The sequence below is a fragment of the Chelonia mydas genome, chromosome 2 (genome assembly GCF_015237465.2).
Source record: "Chelonia mydas isolate rCheMyd1 chromosome 2, rCheMyd1.pri.v2, whole genome shotgun sequence".
Classification (NCBI taxonomy): Eukaryota; Metazoa; Chordata; order Testudines; family Cheloniidae; genus Chelonia; species Chelonia mydas.
The window spans coordinates 45,405,698-45,424,898 of NC_057850.1; the positions used below are offsets into that span (position 1 = coordinate 45,405,698).

Here is a 19,201-nt window from a genome sequence, read left to right on the forward strand (position 1 = left end):
TCCAACAGTTCATGGATTAAGAACCCAATCTTATGGGATTCCAGGGGCTTCTGTATAGATTATTTAGGTTAATCTTTCTATCTACCCAATGGGACACAGTGCTCAGTCTAAAAGATACAATTAGAGATGCTTAGTTTTGCAGTTCTCAAACTGTTGATTTGTGTCTCCAGATATAACATGCTTGTTAACAGCAAAAAATTTTTAAATAAAGAAATCATATATAGAGTTGAGAAATAACAGACCTCAAACCTATTGTCCCTCAGCAAATTTGTGTACACTGTGTCAATTCCTTACCTCTCTCAAGAAGTGCAAAGTTTCAAAAAGTTCAATGAACTGTTGGGGGCGGAACAGATCTGGAGAAGGAGAAGAAGACTGGAGATAAATGTGAGAAGGGAGGGGCAGGCAGTAGAAACGAAAGTGAAACTGTTTGAGCACCATATTCCAGAAGACTTGAGGTTTTTCTGAGTATAGCCTTCATTGATTTGAGATCTACCATACCATTCTCTCACTAGAAGGGAAAACCTATAATGGCAGCAGGCTGTAAGAGAGACCCAGTTTGGGAATATTTTAATGAAGTTCCTCTACCAGTGGGTAAGACAGGCATGTGTGCAAAATGCAAATAGCGCAACAAAGAAATGCAAGGCCTCGTTGCCCGAATGAAACAACATCATGACAAGTGTTCCTTCTCAGGAAGAAGCTGCGTTGAAGAGGATGCAGGAACTTCAGGTTGGTTAACTTTTTTATTTCATACTTCTTTGTTAAGGACTGCCTGTCTTCCTTCTGGACTATTCTTGAATTCTCATGTTTGAGCAAAAAAAATATAGTTGTTACTCTATGGTACTATCACTTTAGATGCAGTTGTGATAAAAAAACAAATAGCTGAAATAGGCAGATCTTCCTTTTACAATTTCACCTTTAAAGTAGTACTGAGTGTCAGCGAATGCAATGAGTAATACTAAATAAGCAGTATGGAAATAATAATTAAATAACTGCATTGACTTATTTTGTTTAGGAGAATCCATCCTCAACATACAGGATTCTGAAGACTATCCACCTTCAAGATCATTATCATTTCCTATAGTTTCAGAGTTATCTGCCAATGATAGCATTTTAGTCACATCGTGTAGGTCACATAGCCACAGTATAGAACCACAGCCTCTAGCAAAAAGAAAAAAACATCTCCATCATCCAGAAACTACCATAGATAAATTTGTGATAAGAACCAGCAGATTACAAAAAGAGGTAATTGATGAAAAAATTGCCCAGTCTGTTTATGCAACAAACTCTGTATGTTTGAGAACCCACACTTCAGTAACATGGTTCAGTCATTAAGACCAGGATACAGTCTACCCAACAGAGCAGATGTTGCAGGCAAATTGCTGGATAAAGTGTATGAAAGAGAAATTGAGAAATTCAATGCAAATGCAAAAGGTCTAGAGGGTGAAATTGTTAACCTGAGTCTTGATGGGAGCAACAATGTCCACAATGATCCTGTTGTATATGCTTGTGTGACAACTGAAGAAGGGAATGTCTTCCTTACAGAAACAATTGATACATCAGGAAATGCACACACAGCAGAATACTTACAAGAAGTAGCAGTAAAAGCTATAACAAACTGTGGGGAAAAAAATTCAAATGTCTAGTCCAGCTTGGTCACAGACAATGCTGCAAATGTATCCGAGAAGAAATTATTCAGAAGAGAGTCCCAAGCTAATAACATACGGTTGCAGTTGTCATTTGATGCACCTCCAAGCCAAAGACTTCAGTGTTCCAGAAATAAAGGCTAATGTTGTTGAAATTGCAAAATACTTCCCTAACAACCACTTTGCAGCAGCTGCTCTGAAAAAAGTGGGAGAAACCAAGCTAACTCACCCACAAGACGTGCGATGGAACTCAGTAGTGGACTGGTTTGAGCACTATATCAAGAACTGGCCTAATCTGATGACAGTTTGTGAACAAAATTGTGAAAAAATAGATGGCACTGTCACTGCCAAAATTCTCAACATTGGGCTTAAGAGAAATGCTGAACACTTGCTGAGTATCCTGAAGCCTGTTTCTGTAGCCTTGAACAAAATGCAGGGAAATAGCTGTTTTATTGCTGACGCTGCTGAAATTCGGAAGGAACTGAGTGAGATCTTAAAAAGAGAAACACACAATGACAGAGTTAAATTACAAGCATTAAAAAAATGAATGGGACAAGCACTATCTCCAGCTCATTTTCTTTCAAATATTCTCAGTACTCGGTACAAGGGTCAAACCTTAACTGCTGAAGAAGAGGAGCTGCCTATGACATGGACATCCAGCAATCATCCCTCCATAATGCCAACTATAATAAATTTCAAAGCTAAGGGTGAACCATTCAAGAAATATATGTTTGCTGATGACGTTTTAAAGAAAGTCACACAAGTGAATTGGTGGAAGTCACTTAAGCACTTGTATGCAGAGACTGTTGAAATGATAATCTCACTTTTAACAGCAGTAGCTTCTTCTGCCGGTGCAGAAAGAGTATTTTCTTCATTTGGACTAATTCATTCCAAACTGAGAAATCGTTTGGGACCTGAAAAAGCAGGAAAGCTTGTTTTTCTTTTCCAGATTATGAACAAACAGGACAATGAAGGTGAAGACGACTGAAATAGCTGCAGAAGCCAATATTTTAAGTTTCTCATGTTGGCCTGGCTGACAGTCAATTTAATTTTTCTTCTTTTTTTTTTTTTTTTTAAATATTTCATTCAACTATTTTAGTTAAAAACAATGTTAACAAAAACAAACCTGATTTTAAAGAACTTGAATGTTTAACTAAATTCAAAAATTCATATGCTTGTTTTGTTAAAATATTATGTTTTCTGTTGAAGGAAAAAAAATCCAAAACGCGTAACACTGGTTTAGTTAAATAAAACAATTTAAATGTCTGTCTGGTGATGTTCTCCTCCTAATATAGCATGGCAAGAAAATCCTCCAAATATTAATGATTAACCTGTTGAATTGGAGATAGTTCACCTCCCAATGACTTCATAAATATCTGCTTCAATTACCTTTGGTAAATGAAATAACCAATCATTCATTTTCCGATATAGCTGTAAAACTAATCTGAAAAGTTTTCAAAATAAATCACTTTAAAAATGTATAGTGTGTACCTTCTAAAAATGAAACCTACATCTATCTTGGAGTTGTGAAGAATATGTATTAAGGTTATAACAACCAACAAGAATGCATTTTTATGTAGAAATCCATGATTAAATCAAGTCTTCCTGACTAGTGATTTAAATCAAATCCACCCTGATTCAAAGAGTAGTTATCAATAGTTTGCTGTCACACTGGGGGGACATATCGAGTGGAGGTCCTGAAAAGGTCTGTCCTGGGTCTGGTACTATTCAATATCATAGAATCATAGAATATCAGGGTTGGAAGGGACCTCAGGAGGTCATCTAGTCCAACCCCCTGCTCAAAGCAGAAGCTAACCCCAATTTTTGCCCCAGATCCCTAAATAGCCCCCTCAAGGATTGAACTCACAACCCTGGATTTGGCAGGCTCAAACCACTGAGCTATCCCTGCCCCCATTAATTTTCATTAATGACTTGGATAATGGAGTAAAGAGTATGTTTATAAAATATGTAGATGATACCGGGTTGGGAGCATTGCTAGCAGTTTAGAGGACAGGATTAGAATTCAAAATGACTGACAAATTGGAGAATTGGTCTCAAATCAACAAGAAAAAATTCAAAAAAGACAAGTGCAAAGTACTACACTTTGGAAAGACAAATCAAGTGCATAACTATAAAATGGGGAATAACTGGCTAGGCAGTAGTACAGATGTAAAAGATCTAGCATTTATAGTAGATCACAAATGTAATGATAGTTAATGTGATGCAGTTGCAAATGAGGCCAATGAGGAGAGCAACAAAACTGATAAAAGGCTTAGAAAACCTGACCTACGAAGAAAGGTTAAAAAAACTGGGCATATTTAGTCTTGAGTTAAGAAGACTGAGTAAGGACCTGATAACAGCCTTCAAGTATGCTAAGGGCTGTTTTAAAGAGGATGGTGATCAATTATTCTCCATGTCCACTGAAGGAATAGGCAAAATCTGCAGCAAGGGAGATTTATATTAGATATTAGGAAAAACTTTCTAACCATAAGGATACTTAAGCAATGGAGTAGGTTTCCAAGGGAAGATGTGGAATCACTGTCATTGGAAAATTTTAAGAACAGGCTGGACAAACACCTGTCACGGATGGACTAGGTAAACTTGGTCCTGCCTTAGTGCAGGAGGCTGGACTAGATGACCTCTCGAGGTCCCTTCCTGTCTACATTTCTATTTTTTGCCTCTCTTCTCCCAACCCATTGAGTTTGCAATAGAGGTGAAGTATACCTGGCTTTTTTTTGTTTTACTATACTTCCTTGTTGTGGACCATCATGACTTTAACTTGTATTTCTTCTCACTGAAGGCTATGCAGCAGTCAAGCACAAGACATTACAGGTCTTACATAAATACTAACAATTTTAAATGTAATATTTATACTCTGCAATGTATTTGTGTATATTTCAGAGCAGCTTTTTAAAATTTAGCACATCAGATTATAATTAAAATGGTACTGCAGGTTAAGAGCCAGATTTAAATTACATGTCTGTAGCTATGAATAAAAAAAATGTATCTTTATGTATTGTTTACCAAGGAACAGGGAAGCAGATCAATGCAGCTTTCAATACTAAATTTAAAAAGGTTTTTCAGGTTTGATTATTAGTATTTACCTGCTTGATATAACACATTCGGCACCTAAACTGGACAGAGCTGTTGTCATTCCTTTGCCAAGCCCAGTACCTCCACCAGTAACAAAAGCCACTTTTCCTTGAAAGGCATTTGGTGGTAACATCATTTTTTGAAGAGGTGGAAAGAAGCTAGCTTGTGGTGCATTGTTACTTTGACTTAATATATTTGATCCATGACTGAAAAACTGAAACAAAAAAATAAAATTATTTATTACTGCTTACATACATGGATTCCCACAACGATCATAAGAAAATTAAGTTTTCAGTCTTGGAATTATAATAATAAATATTTTCACAATTGACAAAAATTCACTGTAAGCAATAATTGTATATTTATTGCATCACACTATACATGAATACTTTTAAACAAATATGAATATTAAAGTAATTTTAATTGTTAGGGTAAGTTAATAGACTGCGGTAATTTCCTCTACATTTTCAAATGAAATAAATGTTTTTCAACAGTTAAGTGATTTTTGCTCTTTTGAACATTGTGCCCAGTCCTGCAATAATTACTCATGTATGCCCCAGTCCTACATTGGGATTAATTAGTGTGGACCCATCAGCTGTTTGTAGATCCCAAAGCAGGAGTGACGCTTTAGACCCTGATCCTGCTGCAAAGACTTCTGCATGTCCTTAACTATATGTGTTGTGAGTAGCTTCACTAAGTCAGCAGGACTACTCATAGTATGTAAAGATAAGCACATGTATAAGTCTTTGCAAAATTGGGGCCTGCAGTAGTAGCTACGCAAGGCCTTGATCCTGCACCACTGAAGTAAATGGAATTTTCATTATTGGCTTCAACGGGAACAGGATCAAGCCCCATACAACTAATCCCACTGGTTAATGGAACTACTTGTATGGTAAGGCTTTTATGACTAGAACATTTATTATGGGTGAAGTAGGTATCACTGCCTATTATTAAAGTTGTCTGACACACACCATTATAACACCCTGTTTTGAGTTGCTTAAAATTTTGCCAGTTTTAACAGTTTGAGCTGAAAATTTCAATGCTGGGTGTCTGCTTCAAGCAGAAGGTTTTTGTAAAATTTCAGCCAAAACAGTTCAACCATTTCTGAGAATGAGACTAGGAGAAAATATGATTTTCAGCATTAGAGCAGGGACTTGAAATTTTGCAGGGGAGTGGCCTTTGTGTCAGGGATGTACTTTTTGCCACCCCTGTGCAAATTTGGCCAAGTTATAAGCCCACGAAAAATCACAGTTCACATGTGCTCAGCAGAGACTTGAAAGAGCTTAACTTAGGCCTGGTCTACACTCGGGGGGGAAATCGATCTAAGTTATGCAACTTCAGCTACGTGAATAACGTAGCTGAAGTCGACGTACTTAGATTGACTTACCGTGGTGTCTTCACAGCAGTGAGTCGACTGCTGCTGCTCCCCCGTCGACTCCGCCTGTGCCTCTCGCGGCAGTGGAGTACAGGAGTCGACAGGCGATTTATCGCGTCTAGACTAGATGCGATAAATCGACCCATGCTGGATCGATCGCTGGGTAGTGACCCGATCCGATGGATAGTGTAGACATACCCTAACATATCTGAAGATTCCATCCTCGCTAAGCATGCTCCCTCCCCTCACAGCTCCCACATTTGACTGGACTGTAAATGCACCAGCCCCACACAACAACTGAATATGCTCCATCCTCTCACAGATTCTGCATGTGACTGGACTGTGCATGAACCAATCCCCTGGAGTAACTCAGCATGCTTCAGCCTAGGCTGCAGGAGCAAAGCTGGACTTCCCCTGTAATGGCTGCTTCCAGCAGCTAGGGTGGGACTGCAGGGCACCAAAACTGAGAGCAGGCAGCCTACTGGCACTCAAGTGGCATGGAGGAAGAAGCCATCTGATTCAAATGCAGAGGGGACAAGAACACATCTAAGGAATTATGGAGGAGAGCTGTGGGAATAGATTGAGAGAAGGAGCCTGAGTCAGGAGACTAGGACTGGAGGCTGCCCGTGGATGTAGGCTAGGACTGGTTGGGGAAGGAGGCAAGGAGCCAGGGAGAGAAATGGGGTTGGGAGAATACAGAGAACCAGTGTGTCGGGGCGGAGGGGCGCAGGCAGAAACTGAGATCAGATGAAGAGCCAGTAGGGGGAGACTGGCAGGGAAAGGAGACAGGTGGAGGCAGGGAATCGGGGGGAGGGGGAGTGGTGAGGAGGACGGGCAACCGGAGGCCATATCATAATTAAAGCTAAGATTTTGTCATGTGCATTTTTAGTAAAAGTCATGGACAGGACGCAGGCAATAAACAATAAGTCATGGAAGCCTGAGCCCCGACGCCTGGGGGCCGACAGCCTGAGCCCCGGCAGCCAAAGTTGTAGAGGTCATGTAAAATCAGAGAATCTGTGATGAACGTGACTGACTCATAGCCTTAATCATAATGCATATGCACAAGATTGCATAGGAAACCTTAATTCTGGCATTTCGAACTTTTGCAAGCTTAATAATGTCCTTTTAACATATTTTTTTCAAGTAATTTTTATAACAAAGTATGTATTGTAAATACTTGTAGATTTTTAAAATTAATCATCACTAAGGCAATAAATGATGACTGACCGTCTTCTATGCATGTAGATTTCCACAGTTTTCGAGCTGAAAATTAAAGAAATTAAATCCTTGTTCTTGTATAAATATCATGTTCATTATTAAATTACATTAAAACTGGTTAATTTTAATAAATGCATATTTTTAAAACCCTCAAATACTCAGTTTTTTTAAATATAAAAATCAAAACAGTTTAAATTAGAAAATTAATTCTTGTGCTGAACCTCATATTATCCATGGCAATGCTTAACGCTTCAGTAACCAACAAACACCAATTAAAATGGACTATGGTTATAACTGCGCTTCAGTAATATGAATCCACTTTACAGTGACACTCAGAAGTCCCAAATCAGGACTGGGGACCCTTTATGCGAGACCCTATACTATGCCCAATAATCTCCTGAATTTAAAGCCTCTGCATTGGAGTAGATAAGAGAAACATGGCCAGGGTTATGCCAGTCTTATGTAACCCAGATGGCAGGAAGACTATCAAGGGGAGGTTGAAATGGTGCAAGTTGCCTGCTATCTCCCTATCACAGGGAGCATGAAGAACGTCAATTGGGGCTCAGGCTGCCCTCAAAATTGCATGGTGCTGGCCAGTGGGGACAGAACCACATTGGTTGCTCCTGGACCTACAAATGGAAACTAAAATTGCCCTCTCAATTAGTCCATGTCAGAGGTTAGATGACAGCTGTAACCTGCGTCAGCAGCAATGCTTTCAAGACTTTCCGTAAGACTGGTTCTGACCAGGGCAGATAAAAATCAAAATTTTTTTTTTATTTAAATCGGATTTTTGGATAAAATGCTTTTTGAGGAAAAAACCTATGTAAAGATAGTTTTAATTAAGATACATTATAGCTCAAAGATATCTCATCATGGAATAGGGATTATAAACTCTAATTCTATTCTATATTCATGTAATGTTTAAGAAAAGTTTTGTAAATGAGTTCCAATAGTTCATGGATTAGGGACCCAATCTTATGAGGTTCCAGGGGCTTCTGTGTAGATTATTTAGATTAATCTTTCTATCTACCCAATGGGACTCAGTGCTCAGTCTAGAAGATACCATCAGAGATGTTTAGTTTTGCAGTTTTCAAACTGTGGATTTGCGTCTCCAGAGATAACATGCTTGTAAACAGCAAAAATGTTTTTAAATAAATAATATATAGAGGTGAGAAATAGTTAAATAAAACAATTTAAATGTCCGTCTGGTGATGTTCTCCTCCTAATACAGCATGGCAATAAAATCCTCCAAATATTAATATGATCAACCTGTTGAATTGGAGATAGGTTCACTCCCAATGACTTCATAAATATCTGCTTCCATTACCTTTGGTAAATGAAATAACCAAACAATCTTTCATTTTCTGATATAGCTGTAAAACTAATATGAAAAGTTTTCAAAATAAATCACTTTAAAAATATATAGTGTGTACCTTCTAAAAGTGAAACCTACATCTATCTTTGAGTTGTGAAGAATATGTATGAAAGTTATAACAACCAGAAATCCATGATTAAATCGAGTCTTTTAAATCGAGGCACTTTAAATCATGATTTAAATCAAATCCACCTGGTTCTGACCAGAAGAAAAAGTGTCTTTACTTGGTTATAAGGTTGTTTTAAAGAAAAAGGAAATCTTACATTCCTGAAGTGAACCTGGTGATTGAAGTAACAAGTAAAAAAGAACATAGTGAGGCATAGAAAAGAATTCAATACTATAAAGAGAGTCTGTGGCAGAAAATGTCTGCACACTTATCATGAAAATCTAGGTTACATACTAAAGTAAATACTCTGGGACAGTTTGCAGTCTGCCTGGTAAATAATATCAAAATTTAGAATTCCTCCACAGCAGAGCTTGTGGAAATATTTTTGTAATTATATAAGTTAATGTTTTGCTTTTTCAGTTAGCTGTTTACTAGTTGTTTATTTTGGCATGGTATTTTTCTCTTTCTCACCCCCCCCCCATACACAATGAATTGACCAAACTACAATAATCTTTTCCCATATCAAAGACAGTTTTACTATCTGATTGCCATCCACCACCAGAACTTTTCATGAAGATAATAAAAGTCAAATGCTTTTTTGCACAGAATGACATTTTCACCACTCACTTCTCAATCCGAAGAGTCTGCAACCTGCATCAGAGCCGAACACCAAAAAATCATCATCTTATCTCATTGGAAAGATCACGCACATTCAAGAAGCCTTCTCAAATGGCCTGGATCCACTCCACCTATCACCACCAGCCCACCTGCATTCCTAGAGTTCAGTATATTTACTCATCGAGAAGTTCTGGACATTACTTGAGTGTCAACCTGAAACTTGTGAATCCAACCCATGATCTTCCTGGCTTCTGAAAGAGCCAACAGCAACTAGTACCATCCCTGGCTGAAATAAGCCAATGTCTCATTCAGAAAAGGAATCTTTCCTTCCTACTTCAAACACGCAACAGTCCAACCAACACTGAAGAAACCTACCCTGGACACATCAGTTCTAGCCAACTACTGCCCAGCGTTAAATCTCCCATCCCCCCAAGCAAACTCACAGAGAAGCTAGCTAAAGGCCAACTACAACCTCATCTAATTGAAGCTAATATTCTAGACACAGCACAATCTGGATTCAGGCCAGGCCATGGAACTGAAATAGCTTTAGTGGCACTGATCTCCTGTCAATGGACAGGACAGAACATCTATTCTCATCCTATAGGACCTCTCTGCAGAATTCAACATTGTCAACAATAAGATACTCCTGTCTTACCTTAGAGACAGAAGGCAGAAGTCCAGGGTAATGCACTAAAACAGTTTAAATCCTTCTTGGAGGGACACATCCAATGAGTACAGATAGGAAACTGCACCTCCACTGAGCATGGCAGAGGTGATGCTAGTGGGCAAAAGAAAATATTTTCAAGAGTTTTCAGCCATGGTAAAGTCTCCTTTGGTTGAAGGTACATACCCACCATTGCTCAATTCAGTCTGATGTTTAGGAGTACTTTTAGATTGCTTGCTGATACTAAATTTTCACATAGCAGCATCCACAAATAACATTTTCTTGCCGTCTCCAGTTGGTTGTGTCCCATTCTGGTGGACAATGACCTGGCCTCAGTTATTCATACTTTCACGACCTCTTGGCTGGATTACGGCAATGCATAATACCTGGGCATGAAACCTTCAGTGCTCAGGAAACTCCTGCTATAGAAAGCTGTAATACATCTGCTCAGTAATATAGGCTACTACAAATACATTAAAACCTATACTACCCTTAGAATCTCAAATCAAGTTCAAGGTTTCAGACCTTTTCTTCAAGACACTCCATGATTTGGGCCCAGGATATCTCCAAGATGAAGACTGTGGTCAACAACTTCACTCCTCTGACACAATGGAACTCTCTACAAAGAAGATAAAGCTCGTTTGTGTGAGACACGTAACTTTCTTGGGGGCCAGACTGAGACTGTGGAATGAACTCCCCCCAGGAACTAAGGACCATCACAAACCTCACCACATTTCTTTGACCTTGCCTAAGCTAACATAAATACATAGCAACATGTATATTAACAACATCCTAGTAAAATAAGACTCTCCACTGTCTGCATTTCTCCCTCTGGGGAGCACACACAATACATGGCAGATGGTAGTTACATCACTAAATGCACCACTGGAAAGTGATCAGATACTACTGTGATGAGGAGTGTGGCACATAAACCCATATATAATATAACGTTCTTGGAAAATCTTCATTTTCAGTGTATATTACAATGTAGCGAAGGGTTCATTGTAGCGGCACTCAAAGCAATATACTATGCATTACATTCGCGTTATCTCATCTGACTTTTGTGGTTTCTCAACCTCAGGAAGACCAATTAGAGATCTGATTATTCTCTTGTCCATTCCACTCAACAACAAATGGTAAGCATATGCCCTCTTATTCCATAGACAAATGTACTTAATATTTATCCATTATCTCTAATATTACTCCTGGGGAATTCTGCGCGAAAAAATTAAAACTGCCCAGTCCATCACCCCCCCACCCCAATGGTGATTTACATCTCTACTGGCTGCTCTGGGGGCCCAAACTAACCTGCCTGCGCCTCCAGGGAGGGATGTGTGACCAGTCCTGTGTCTTCCCTTTGCTTCCCTGTCAGAAGTCATAATTTTCTGCGGGGAAGGAAAGAAATCTGCGGAGGACATTAATTCTGCGAATGAACTGTGACACAGAATTCCCCCAGGAGTATAATATGTAAGGGTTTTATTCACTTTTACACCGATGTTTAAAGGGAGAGAGACAGATGGGTTTGTTTCATGATTTGTAGGTTTCATATAAAACAGGTTTTATGAAACCTAGTACTATAGGAATGTTTTAGAAATAGTGCTTAAAATATTACCAAAAATGGGTATGCTTGAATTTGAATATTCCACATTTTCCACCTACATATTTTTACAATCCAAAAAGTGCAGCATTGGGCTAATGTAAAATCATTAATAAGTGAAAATAACTGGTTTATTTCTATATTCTGAATATAGAACAAAAAGAAAAAATCGTGAATGATTAAAAGTATTTTATTTTTATAAAAAGACATTAATAACAATCTAAAATAATACTTTCTTGCTAATGTTACTAATTTTTTATTTGTAATAGATCCTTTTAAATATAAGCTCCCAATATGATTTTAAGAAGCCAGTTTGGGCCATTTTCACTATCTAGAAGTTGTCAACTAAAATATATTAGCTTTAGATACTTGGTGCTCCCACTATAAATCAGAGAGAGAAGATTATTTTTCTGGTTAATTACTGTTCTAAGTGTTTCCAGATCTCAAAGTCCTGTTTTCCAATTTCCAAAATTTGCAGGAAAAATTTCTTACTTGGTGGCATTAGCCCCAACATCTGAATATGGGTTCTAATCATCTTGTCAAAGAGTTTCATGATTGGTCTGAGAAAATATGCATGTGGAGCTGTGTATTGCATGTTTGTGCATCAGCACGGTGGAGTGAAATGGAGACCAGAAAGAAACTTTTATGTATTATAGGACACTAAGAAAAAATATATTGCCAATCCTATGTATCCTTGCCTCACAGAGCCTACATTCAGATGAAATGACTAACATCTGATGACAATCAAAGGGCCTTCTCCACAAATTTGTGAGTAACAATACATGCTATTCGTTCTTTCCCCAGGAGATATCCTATCACTCCAGTGGAGCTCTAGGCACGTAACCTAATATGGAGGAGCTCAATATTAGATTCAAACTAGATCTACTATGAAAGCAAAACAATATTTCGAAATTTACATTAAACTGCACATTTGAGATATTCCTGCTAAAACTCAGACATCTCTGTAATATACATGAAACAACACAGAACTCTTTAGAGATGATTTTGAGAAATTCAAGAAACTCAGATCAAGATTTTGTTCAGAATCAATTGAGAATCAATAAAAATTTCCCAGACCATGTGTTTTCTGAACCACCAAAAACCTGGTAATCAGAGCTGTAACAGAATAACCCCATACACAGACTTATTTTTTATATTTTTTCTAATGAATACCAGATTTTCATCTGAAGCACTGTCAATTCTTAAACTTTTTCTGGAAGAAATTATTTCAAAAATAATGGTAGCAAAGGCTCTTTTTTTCTTTCCTTATGAACTCCACAGCTTTAAAATGCTCAAATTGTCTACCTCACAAACTACCTTCAATTACCACTTTTCTCATTTCCTTTTATATATCTTGGTTACAAAAAGCTAAGTGAGATGCTCAAAACCTAACCTAATATATATACCCTAGGAATAGAACATAAGAAGTGACATTTTGACCATGAATCTTTTTCTGGGCTGAAGGAAAGAGAAATAAAACTAGACTAGTTGAATTTTAAAAAGGAATTTCAGAGAAAATGTGAAGATGGGAAAATGAAAGGCAAGTAGACTGGGAGAAAACAAAACTGGGAGAGTGGGCACATTTAGAACACGGGTTTAATATACTTTGGCCACATCCAGGCTTGCCAGCCAAACAGAAAGAGTAATTGGTTTGATGGTTTCAGAATCTCAGCTCCCAACTAAATGTATATGCGACTTTCAAGTCTTACTGGGCCCAATTTTTAGAACTGCTCCATGCAAGCACACATACAATTGCAGTAACTGCTTATGTCCAAACGGTCAGTTATACATCTATGTAGTTACTTATGAATGCTAGCACCAAGTGAAATCAGGAGCCCAGGATTTTTATTCCACGCCTGCTACTGACTCATTATATGACCATTAGCAAGTAACTTAATTTCTGTATCTCAGCTGTACAGTCTTTAAAATAGAAATAATCCACCTTGGTAAAGTGCATTGAAAGAGTAAAATTACTATTTGCTTGATAAATTGACAAATCATGTGTACACATTTGCCACAAAATAAAATAATAAATGTATTTTTCTTTCTTTACTTAAATGCAGTAATACATTTATGGTTTTAAAACTATGTGCAGAATTTTTAGGGGATACATAGACTCATAGGCACTTTTATATAACTGTTCTATAGAGATCTGATTGGTTCTTCAAGTGAGACTTGCAAGCAAGGCTGACAAAGAAAAAACAGCTAAATTAAAAGAGGGCAGGATGCATGAGCAGCTGTATATTTTCCTCAGCAGGCAGTGATCGATCTATCAGGGATCGATTTATCACGTCTAGCGTAGACACAATAAATCGATCCCCGATCGCTCTGCCGTCAACTCCGGAACTCCACCATGACGACAGGCGGAAGCGGAGTCGACCGGGGAGTGGCAGCCGTCGATCCCGCGCCGCAAGGATGTGAAGTAAGTGATTCTAAGTCGATCTAAGATACATCGACTTCAGCTACGCTATTCTCATAACTGAAGTTGCGAATCTTAGATCGATCCCCAGTGTAGACCAGGCCTTAGTCAAGAGCTGGCCTTACCTATTCTGATCTAGCAAGATACTTAGCACATTACAGAAGGGGCTGAGCAGTTACAGCAAGGACTCTCTGTGAATGGACAGCTGATCTGGACAGTCAAAGGATAACACAGCATCCCAGGTACAACACTGGAATTCTAACTGTGGCACAGAAACAAATTAGAGTCAAAAGAGTAAAGGACTGAACACAGCAGCAAAAAATATGTATAAGTAAAAGTCAGACAAACATACAGCTGATTTCTAGGGGCAGGAGAACAGAACGGGCTCATTATAGGACAAGAGCAGCAAAGTTGTTCAGAGGAGTCACAGTAGTGGGAATTGTCACAAACCACAACGAAAAAATCAACGAAAAACTCAGTTCTATGTCGGGACACGGGTGCCAGCCACTAGCGTAAACGCGCTGCAATTGTATACACCATAATTTGCATGCAGATAGCCCATTTTCAAACTGAGGAAAACTGCACTGATACAAGTCACTTTTTACATGGGTGCATGCAATGTTGTCTACATTAAGTAGTTTCCACCAGTGTGCAACATCAGTACAAAAACAACCCATATGTAAACATGGGTTAGGGATCAAACTAAACTGAAAACATGCTCAGGAACAAGCTAAAAATAAACTAGGTAACTGAAGGAGGAGGGGAGAGAAATCATAACATTACTCCCACTTGTAGGAATAACACAGCAAGTCTTTTCTGAACCGTAAGTGCTGTGTCTGGACAAAACTCTTCCAAAACATGGTCTGCAAAGGTACCATAAGTAAACAGACCAATTTATTTTGTTGCTCTGACTGTAAAATGTAAGCTATTTTAGTTAAACTGTATTGAACAGTACTGCTCCCAAGATCAAAGGTTGGTAAAAGGCTTGCTGTGCATCTGCAATATTTATCCAGCTAGAGAAGGGAAGGTTCCACTGAATGCTTGGGGGGAGGAGGATAGAAATTACACCATTATGTATGGTGAGGTGAAGGTGACTCTGCCTAAGGAAGTTATACTGGGTATGTAGATTTCAGAGTAGCAGCCGTGTTAGTCTGTAGCCGCAAAAAGAAAAGGAGTATTTGTGGCACCTTAGAGACTAACCAATTCATTTGAGCATAAACTTTCGTGAGAAACAGCTCACTTCATTGGATGCATGGCTTTCACTGTGTTCCTGGAGGAGAGAGGGGAGAAATAGAGTGGGCTTCCAGTGTTGTTAACTCTCAAAATTTTATTACAAGTCTCATGATATCTGTTGGCATTTTTTCTAAAGCCCTAGCTACTGAAATCAAGACATTACATGAGAATCTCAACTTTAATTAAAAAGTAAATTTCTAGCCCTCAAGGTGACAGAGGAAAACTTGAAACAATTAAGCAAGTGCATCCTAAAGACTAAGAAATCAAAAGATAAATAAAAATAAACCACAACTGATTTAAAATGTCATTATTATAAGTAAATCTCATGATTATTTTAAACACTTGGTAGGGCAGGCAATGCTGAATGTCACTGTATTTTACAGGGAAAATGGAGCAAGGGTTAGCACTGCATCCAGAGAGAGGGGAGATGAGATGGGTTATGCTGGTTCCTGGGATAGTTACATTGTGAGCCCTGTGGGGAAGGAAACTGGAAGACGGGGATGGGTTACCTCATGCCTCAACCATAATGGCAGCATGTGTGCGCCAGAAGATAAGGGTACACTGTTCCCTAGCCATGGGGGTACCATATGTGTGCCAGCAGAGGGGGCGTTACACACTGTGCCCGGGCCAGGGGGGCAGCCTGGGGGTGCGGGAGGAGGAAGGGGGGACACGCTGTGCCCGGGCCAGGGGGGCAGCCTGGGGGTGCGGGAGGAGGAAGGGGGGGACACGCTGTGCCGGGGCCGGAGGACAGCCTGGGGGTGCGGGAGGAGGGGGGGACGGGACACGTTGTGCCCGAGTCATGGGGGCAGCCTGGGGGTGCGGGAAGAAGAAGGGGGGACACGCTGTGCCCAGGCCAGGGGGGCAGCCTGGGGGTGCGGGAAGAGGAAGGGGGGACACGCTGTGCCCGGGCCAGGGGGGCAGCCTGGGGGTGCGGGAGGAGGAAGGGGGGACACGCTGTGCCCGGGCCAGGGGGGCAGCCTGGGGGTGCGGGAGGAGGAAGGGGGGACACGCTGTGCCCGGGCCAGGGGGGCAGCCTGGGGGTGCGGGAGGAGGAAGGGGGGACACGCTGTGCCCGGGCCAGGGGGGCAGCCTGGGGGTGCGGGAAGAGGAAGGGGGGACACGCTGTGCCCGGGCCAGGGGGGCAGCCTGGGGGTGCGGGAGGAGGAAGGGGGGACACGCTGTGCCCGGGCCAGGGGGGCAGCCTGGGGGTGCGGGAGGAGGAAGGGGGGACACGCTGTGCCCGGGCCGGGGGGCAGCCTGGGGGTGCGGGAGGAGGAAGGGGGACACGCTGTGCCCGGGCCAGGGGGGCAGCCTGTGAGTGCGGGAGGAGGGGGGGACACGCTGTGCTCCGGCAGAGACGCGGGGTGATACGGGCCGGCCGGGTCGACAGGGAGGGAGGGGCGGGACAGCGACTCCCCGGCCGGCCGGCAGCTCCGCAGGGGCTGGGAGGGGGGCGCCTTACCCGCGTCGTGGGAAGGAAACGCGCGGCCGCACCACCCCACAGGCCGCACCACCCCGCCCGGAGCGCCATGGCCACCGCGCTGCCGCTCCCCCGGCCTCCGCCAAACTACCAGACTTCGGCCCCCCTCCTCGCTGGGACCGAGGGCGCATGTGGAAAAGGCGGGGCTTGAGCTCCGCCCTGGCCCCGCCCCCTCTGGTCTCCTGTCTCCTGCGGGGGCGGGGGCAAGGAGGGAAAGCCGCTTGCTTGCTCGCACCAGGGCGGAGCTTCCCCTTGCTGGGGCTGCGCGCGCCTCACTCACCTGAAGCCCCCGCTCCCAAGCGGCTTCGGGGTCGCGGGGACTGGCCGCGCGCGCCCGTTTTTAGCCCTCACCCGTAATTCTTATTCATTGGTTAAATGTCGTTACCCATTTAAGCGCCCGCGGTGCACAAGTAGCTGGCCAGGAGCCTGAGCCAGTTGCATCATCCTCGTGTTTGCCTGTCTGGCCACTCCCAACCCTGTCCACACACAGACACGATTCTCAGATATAGGCACAGGCTGAGCCTCAGCCTGCGGTGACCTGTTCTCCTTCCACCCCTGCAGCAGTGGATATTTTTGTGGGGCAGCCAAAGTGGCTCCTTTTCCTCTGAATAGCTGATTTCTAGAGCCCACTGCGGATACAAAATCAATATCTGTATCCGATCCGTGATCCGCAGCAACATGGTACTGTGCATGGATATAAAGTGGATATCCGCCGATTTGCAGGGCTCTATCGATTTCATCCAGACAGACTTAGTACCGTCTCTTGCTCCCACCCATTGTAAGGGGCAGAATTTGCTGACAAGAAAGCCAATTGATTGTCCTGCAGGACTGGTGTGCAGTGTTGTAGCAGCCTTGTTGGTTCCAGGCTATGAGAGAGAGAGAGAAGATAGGGAAGGTAATATCGTTTATTGGACCTGTCAAGGTTCCTTCCCCACTCTGAACTCTAGGTACAGATGTGGGGACCTGCAGGAAAACCGCCTAAGCTTATTTTTACCAGCTTAGGTTAAAACTTCCCCAAGGTACAAACTCTTTTCCTTTTTCCCTTGGACTTTATTGCTGCCACCACCAAATGTCTAACAGATATATAACCGGGAAAGAGCCCGATTGGAAACGTCTTTCCCCCCAAAATCCTCCGCAAACCCTACACCCCCTTTCCTGGGGAAGGCTTGATAAAAATCCTCAACAATTTGCATAGGTGAACACAGACCCAAACCCTCGGATCTTAAGAACAAGGAAAAAAAACAATCAGGTTCTTAAAGAAGAATTTTAATAGAAGAAAAAGTAAAAGAATCACCTCTGTAAATCAGGATGGTAAATACCTTACACGGTAATTAGATTCAAAATATAGAGAATCCCTCTAGGCAAAACCTTAACTTACAAAAAGACACAAAAACAGGAATATTCATTCCATTCAGCACAGCTTATTTTCTCAGCCATTTAAACAAACAGAATCTAACGCATATCTAGCTAGAGTACTTACTAAACTAAGTTCTAAGACTCCATTCCTGTTCTGTTCCCGGCAAAAGCATCACACAGACAGAGAGAGACTTTGTTTCTCCCTCCCTCCAGCTTTTGAAAGTATCTTGTCTCCTCATTGGTCATTTTGGTCAGGTGCCAGCGAGGTTATCTTAGCTTCTTAACCCTTTACAAGTGAAAGGGTTTTTCCTCTGGCCAGGAGGGATTTTAAAGGTGTTTACCCTTCCCTTTATATTTATGACAGGACCAACTTCTGTTAGTGAGAGAGAGACAAGTTTTTGAGCTTACACATAGCTCATCTTCTTCCAGTAAAAAATATCTCACCTACCTTGTATCTCTCATATTAAACTTGAGTAGGCAGTAAGAAAACACTGAGTCAGTTCTCACAGGAGACTATCAGTGTCTCCCTGAGGGCATGCAAGTTGTCAGGGGTTCTCAATCTTGCCAACTTTTTACCTGTTTCACATCAGTTATTGAGAAAAATAACTGGGAAGGTTATGGCAAATCAATTTTTTTAGAATCTGGGATTCTCAAATCTCCTTGACCCTACTCAGTCTGGGTATGTTAAAGAAAGTGCATTTGCTGATCTAATCACAGAAAAAGATAAGGTATCCACACTTGTTCCTTTAAATATGTCACCTATATTTGATACCATTGACTATGATCTACACTAGAAAATTTGATCAACCCAACTACGTAACTCAGGGATGTGAAAAATACACTCCCCTGAACAATGTAGTTAAACCAACCTAAATCCCTGTGTAGATAGCACTAGATTGATAGAAGAATTCTTCCATTGACCTGGTTACCGCGCCTTGGAGAGATGGATTACCTATGCCGATGGCAGAATGTCAGCATAGGTAGTGTCTACACTGAAGTGCTACAGTGCCACTTTAGGGTTTCA

At 41.3% G+C, this 19,201-nt stretch overlaps 1 protein-coding gene across 3 annotated transcripts in view; it reads right to left on the reverse strand.

Moving 5' to 3' along the window:
* Positions 1–16,967, reverse strand: part of DECR1 (2,4-dienoyl-CoA reductase 1) — a 36,627-nt gene extending 19,660 nt beyond the window's left edge. The window contains exons 1-3 of one of the 3 annotated variants that reach the window (XM_043539378.1): positions 16,804–16,967; positions 10,618–10,711; positions 4,748–4,950 (exon numbers count right to left, since the gene is read on the reverse strand). In XM_043539378.1, coding sequence (XP_043395313.1) covers positions 4,748–4,950; positions 10,618–10,711; positions 16,804–16,952 — 446 coding nt within the window. In that variant the 5' untranslated portion in view covers positions 16,953–16,967. Of the gene's footprint in view, positions 1–4,747; positions 4,951–10,617; positions 10,712–11,400; positions 11,487–16,803 lie in introns of those variants that run through there. The other 2 variants (XM_043539377.1, XM_037892323.2) reach the window with 2 other exon arrangements.
* Between the last annotated feature and the right edge of the window lie 2,234 nt (positions 16,968–19,201).